The 6505-nt window shown below is 39.8% G+C and overlaps 1 protein-coding gene across 2 annotated transcripts in view; it reads right to left on the bottom strand.

Annotated features, from left to right (window-relative positions):
• Positions 1-6505, bottom strand: part of SEC23IP (SEC23 interacting protein) — a 68339-nt gene that overhangs the window by 28026 nt on the left and 33808 nt on the right. For both annotated transcript variants that reach the window (XM_019502919.1, XM_019502917.1), the window contains 4 exons: positions 5903-6111; positions 4778-4896; positions 3918-4088; positions 3297-3392 (listed from right to left, as the gene is read on the bottom strand). In XM_019502919.1, coding sequence (XP_019358464.1) covers positions 3297-3392; positions 3918-4088; positions 4778-4896; positions 5903-6111 — 595 coding nt within the window. The remainder of the gene's footprint in view (positions 1-3296; positions 3393-3917; positions 4089-4777; positions 4897-5902; positions 6112-6505) is intronic.

Here is a 6505-nt window from a genome sequence, read left to right as displayed (position 1 = left end):
TACCCTAACCTGCCACAGGTAAAGGAGCAGGGCGAGCATGATCAGTGCCCCATTGATGCAAGGTAGACAGGTGTCCTCTTTTTTGGAACTGGAAATATGATAACCCTAAACAACATCCCTATCTATTTTCAAATATATATTTTGCACCTTCTTGTTTCCAAGCTCCTAAATGAGTAAGGATCTGAAATTTAGACTCAAAACCACACAAAAAAATTATAATAGCCTTAGGTAGGATCAATAGCAGGAGACTACGTCTTCTCCTGAGGGGGAATACCATACTTCGGACACAGAAGCGCAACACCTTAACACCAGTTCATTTCAGCTTTGTACTCTGATGCAAGCTTCATGAGAGCCTTAAGCAGGCAGCTGATCACTTCTCCCAACGTAGCTGGCTGCTGCAGTAGGCACTATTACAATGCGAGAGAGTTTGTACTAAGCAAAAAGCTCCCTCTGAGATAGAGTGGACATACAAACACATATACTGGTGTAACAATCCCAAAGAGTATGGCTGTACATTGTACATTTGTATCCTGACTGAATGATTCACTACCTCAACATTTTATCAGAGCCTTCAATGCTTCTGGATTTGCTGAGGGTGGTACTTTTTAAATCAGCAGCAACTGGTTACAATGAAAGCTTTCACAAATTTTCATAAAGGTGAGTCTGTCAACATTTATGAAGAAGTCAGTTTTTGCTAAAAAGCTTGAAAAAATTCAAGCAAAACTTTTGTTAAAATTCTCAGACAATATAAACACCCAGTCACATTTTTTCACTTTAGGTCTGGGGTGTCGTCCCCTTTAGGTCTGCATGACATCAACTGCTGAGCAACACCTGGAATAACTTCACCCGGGCATTTACAGGTTTGAAGCATACAAGCAAGAACAGGTGGCATGTACATGGGGTCATTCTGAGTTAGGTCACACTGCTGCAGCAGCACAGTAAACTTGTCTTAAGTCACCTAAGACCTGGCTGCATTTACCTCCTCATTTCTCCACATGCTCAATCACAGCAGATACAATTAAAGCTCCTGTTCTAAGCCAAATTGATGCATTTTGTATCCCATCAATTTTTCCCTCCCCCCTCAGGATAGGAGGAACTAAGGTAAAAGCTGATTTTATCTAGTAAGGAATGTAGTGATTAGGGCATGGGAAAGAAACTATTCATAATGAGGCAATATGATCTGCCCACCAGCACTGTTCACTTTGATGCATGTTATTTGATAGTAATTCAGTGCATAAAATAAAACAAGTTGGGCACAATATTCTGAAGTAAACAAGTAACTTCAGAATCTGAGGTCCACTGATATGCAGCTAGGCATTTGAAAAAGAAAAAGCTGTAATGACTATTGGATTTTGTATGCTTTTCTGACAATATAAACACACAGTTTGGTTTAACCCTGTCTAGCTAAAAGTACATTAGGAAAGAAGGAAAGTTAGTATACCTGACGAAGTAAGATTTTTTTTATACATACACACACAAACACACACACACACACACACAAGTAATATGACCAAGTTTTTTCAAATTAAGCAGTTATATAGCAAAGATCATCTTATATCATGTAACATCACAGTGAAAGGCTCATTGTTAGTAAAATCCCCCAGGTTCTTGACACAATTTTCAACAGTTGGGCAGAAAATTCTTTATAAAGAAATACTGTATGCTCCTCGAAAAGTTGCCAAAAAAGACTTTATACTTGAAAACCTCATTTAATTCAAAATGCAGGGAACAAGAAAGTGCTGACTTTGAAATAAGTGGGTTTGAAAAAAAGGTACCCGTACTGACTTGCACATGTGCATTTAGTTTAAAGGCAAAAAGCACATGATATGGGATACAGTTCATTGGGCTGGGCCCTGGCAAAGTCAACAACATTTCAAGCCAGGGTTACCCCAGAGCTCAGCACTACTCAGTATGTGTGTAAACTCCAGATACGCCCCACAAAACATATGCTAATTAGCCCCCACTTGTAACTGGAACTACATGTCTTGTCATGAGTCTTGGGACCCTCCAAAAATGTGCATGTAGACAAGGAACTGGGCTGCCTGGTCTGGCTCCACCACAGGGAGGGCAGGGCCACATCAGCTGCATGCAACAGGCCAAGAGAGGGGACAACAGAGCCTCTCATCTACATAGGCATTTGGTGACATTTGCCAGACATTAAAGGCTGGAGAATAAACAGAAATAATTGGAAACAGGACAGAAAGGTGCTACTCAGCTTTGGGAATGAAGAGGACGTTGAAATGTATTTGACATTGTGGTTCACTGTGACCTGAAATGGAGTCAGGGGAACAGAGTGTAATGGCTACTACGTCTTATTCAGGTAGGCTGTCCTAAGTCAGCTTTATGGCAGGTTTCACCAGCATCTTTGCCCAGTATGGGCCTTGGTTTTGGAATATGCTTAGCATGGGTCGCTTTCAAACAACTTTATAGTTGGTTTCCATGACTGAGCATATGCTGCAACAATTTAATGATAGATAACATATTTAACAAGGTATTCCTGGTCCAAGGGACAAGAAAATGGCTTTGAATTGCAATGTAACCATATTTTGAATTTTCTGTATTGTTATGCATACAAAAACCTATCCTTCTGGCTGGGGAGGTGGGGGTGACAGTAGCTTCAAAGTATCTGATACTTTAAACAATCCGATATCAAACTAACTTGTGCTTGGATGTGACAGCAATAAGCATGTTAGATATAAAAGGACTGAAATCATTTGGGCTATTATATAGCACTAAAAAGTTAGTTAATATAAACAGAAAAAATATGGGGTCACCTTCAATTAATGCAACACAAGAAACTCCAGAGCAGTTTCCACAGGAGTACATTACTCCTGAGCACAGCATCTACACATGCGCCTGAGACAGCAGCACTTTGAACGGGGACAGAGCAGCCCTGGGCTGGCAGGAGGCTGAGGGGGTCAGCCCCAAGCTCCGGACATCAGCAGCAGGCAGTGGAGAAGTTGGCTGGAACACAAGAGTGTGAAGCCATGTAGCTGACCCCCCGAGCCTGCTGCCAGCCCAGGGCTGCTCCATCCCAACTGAAAGTGCTGCTGCCCCAGTCACTGTTCACACATACACTGCAGTGCAGTAAATGACTGCGCCGTAAGATAGTACTGTCCTCAACAGTACTATATTAAGGAGGAGTTAATTTACTGCACCCTAATAACAGCGCTCATCTAGACAGTAGTGCTTTACTGTGGAGCTACTTAGTCAACTACACAATAAAAGCTCACGTGTACATGAACCCAGTGAGTGGTAATGAGAACCCAACATAAATAACTTATGTGAACATTTACCTGTTCAGCTGCTCTGTCTTTTACAAAATTAGCAATTTTCTTTCTTGGTCCAAGAGGTATTCCCATTTCCTTCAGGTCATCAACTGTACACATCAGCTAAAATAAAAGACAGCATTTTTTACAAAAAATACAACTTAAAAATAAGTTAAGAAATCTAAGAAAGCAGGATTATTTTACAATGTTACATAACTAAAACGGGGTGGCAATTGTATCAGACGGAGGGCCGCTTACTGAATTTTGGCAAGCCATCAAAGGTCACATGACAGGCAGCCAGGGGCAAATATATATTAATTTTCTAAATGTTTTAGGGGTCCCGCGGACAGAATAGAATGGTCTGGAGGGCTGCATCCGGCCCGTGGGCTACATTTTGCCCACCCCTGCTCTAAAAGATCAAGCATGCATATATATATATATATAATGATAGTGAAATATGTGCAAAAATGGGACAACAAAATCTACCCAATGTAAGGAGTCATGGAGCCATAAAATATATTTCATCTTAATGTCGTGTCTAACTAAAGTTGGGATTTTTTTGCATATAAGTTAACTATTTCCATGACACGAAACTTTAAAGCAAACATTTGTCCATTCCACAATTATAGCTGAAAATACTGGTTGTACCAGAGATTCCATATCAATTCTCTCTTTTTCAAATACACCGATGTATTCGGTAAGACTGAGCATTTCCAGAGTCTTCTGCAAGGTTGGAACTTCATCATCCATGCTAGGTTCATAGGACTCATCACTAGAGGGAGTAACTGAAGTACCCAATGAACTGGTATCTTCTGTTATCTTAAAAAAAGATCAAAGGAGCATAACCAGGTTGTCAGACAGAAGGAATGAAAAACAGTCCTGTTAACATCTAAGACCGTTAATGTGAAGTTTTAATGGCACATACAAACAACAAACTTTTCAGCTAATACTGAACTAAGCTAAACAACAACTACTAAAGCTGACAATGGTTTTTATATATCCATGATGTACACAAGTGCACTCCCTCTGAAGTAAAATTGTGCATGTTTAGGGGGGCAGTGGCAAATTGTTGTTTGATTGTTTCATCAATTTCAAATCTGAGAAATGAAACAAGATGTGTATCCTTCATCACTTTTATACAACAATGATGGAAGATACACATATCTTTACCTTTCTTCTACAGATCAGGGAACAAACTTGGGGATTCTTTGTCCTATACCATATGGAAGGGCCAATATTGATTAACAATGTCTGGAACCCAGCCTGATACTCAAAACCAGTGGGTACAATGGCCTCTGCTGAGACTCTGGCCTCTTTAAGCTCATACATTCACTCTTCCTTTTAACTTACAGACCACAGAAACACAAATAATCTACTTAAGTAGTCTGTTAAAACTTACTATTGCATCATATGTAGCATTTAACTGGTCACAACGGTTCTGACAGGTTGAGAAACATCCACTAAAAACAAAATTAATTTACCTAAAAATTGAGATATGCAAAAAGTACCTGCTTATCAGAAACAGCAACATCTTTCACAACCCCATTTACAGCAGAGAGATAGCCAGAGCTTCCTGATGAAGCCAAGTCTTTCTGGTTGGCCAGTATGTCAAACAGAATTAAAGAACCTGGAAATATAAAATAAAGAAACGAAACTGAGTAAAGTATTTAGGCTTTTCGTGATCCAGTACCCTACTAGCAAACACAAGGGCTAGTTGCTGAATCGGAGAATGTACGCGTAAGTAAGGTGGGGGTTTTTTTAACTAGGAAAAGTATTCCTATGAAATAAGGGCTTTGAGGTTCAGATATTAAATTTACATACAGTTGAGAATTCTTGGCAGAGAGGATGTGATTTATTGACTTCTTTGCTTAAGTTTATTTCACTTGAATAAGTAAAATAGCCAAGAACACATTTTTTCACCAGCCCGGGCTGTGGCTACTTTCTAGAACCTGAAACTAGAGGTTCTCATTGCCAGAACTTCATATTGCTTATTAGACAAGCAAGTATTATTTCTCTTTTACCAAAGGGGATGCTGATGGAAATTATAATTAATGCAGGCCACACATACCAAGTCACTTTTTACCCTGGATTAGAATCCAAATTTTGTGGCATTCAGTATCATGTTCCAATCCCTAGATCATGCTGCCTCAAAATTTTAAGTAGAATAAACTAAACTACTTATCAGCCTTTTGCATTTAGAGCTAGCAACTTCCAGGGCACTATTACCATTAATCTATCAGATAAGCCTTTTCCTACTTGTAATAGACTTTGCATTTTTCTTGTCCCAGGAATGCTATTTTATTTCGATCAGATATATAAATGAGCGTTTCTTAACCCATGGGCTGCAACCCAAAAGTAGGTTACAAGAATATATGAAAGGATCACAAACAAACTTAAAAAGTGGATCAACAAACTTTTAAAATGGATTCTGAGGGTTTTCCCTTGCAGGCTGGCAGAGTTCCAGCCTCCAAGGGCCTGTCTGGGGCCCCCCCACACATACACCCACTCCCTGCCCCACACACAGGAGGTCTGGGGGTGGGGGACAGTGGGTCAAGAATGAGGAGCACTGGGTTGGGACTGGGCATCTATGTTTACAAATGAGTCCTGGTATAAAAAGTTTGAGAACTACTGACCTAAACTGTGCCCAGAAACAGAGACGCCGCCTTTAAAATCTGGGTTGCGACTCATGAAAAGTGAATACAGGCGATTCATTTCCATTCCAACTTTATCCACAATTGTCTGACAGTAGGTGGGGCTGTTGTAAAACAGTATATCAAGCAAGGTCTCATTGGTGAAGTGGCGCAGGCGTCCAATGCTTGGCAAAGTGATTTTCTTAATATTCCTGGTAATTCAAAAATGTTGGAGATAAAATAATTTAAAAGAAATCTAAAGAAAATATTGGAAGTTCCATTTTCTGTAATTGTGAATGTTTAAATATCTGACAATCCATTCTCAGCAGCCTAAACAGGAATTATGTTCTCCCTCTGCTTCAAACTAAAATACATTTTTTTGCCTCATTACATACTCATACATTAGCACCACTGCCCTTTTTAACTGCCAGTATACATTTAAATTAAGGAACTAATATAATCACTTCAGTTATTTCTAGCCTTAACGGAATGACTGAGATGCTACTACACTGGAGTCCTGTCCTTTTCCTATAACAGGGACAGGGTGGAATGGGAGAAACAACATATAACAATAGGAAGGGAAGGAACCACAGGTGAAAACCCTTA

The sequence above is a fragment of the Gavialis gangeticus genome, unplaced genomic scaffold (assembly GCF_001723915.1).
Source record: "Gavialis gangeticus isolate Ggan-Ray unplaced genomic scaffold, GavGan_comp1, whole genome shotgun sequence".
NCBI classification, from domain to species: Eukaryota; Metazoa; Chordata; order Crocodylia; family Gavialidae; genus Gavialis; species Gavialis gangeticus.
This window is presented reverse-complemented; position numbering and strand designations above follow the sequence as displayed.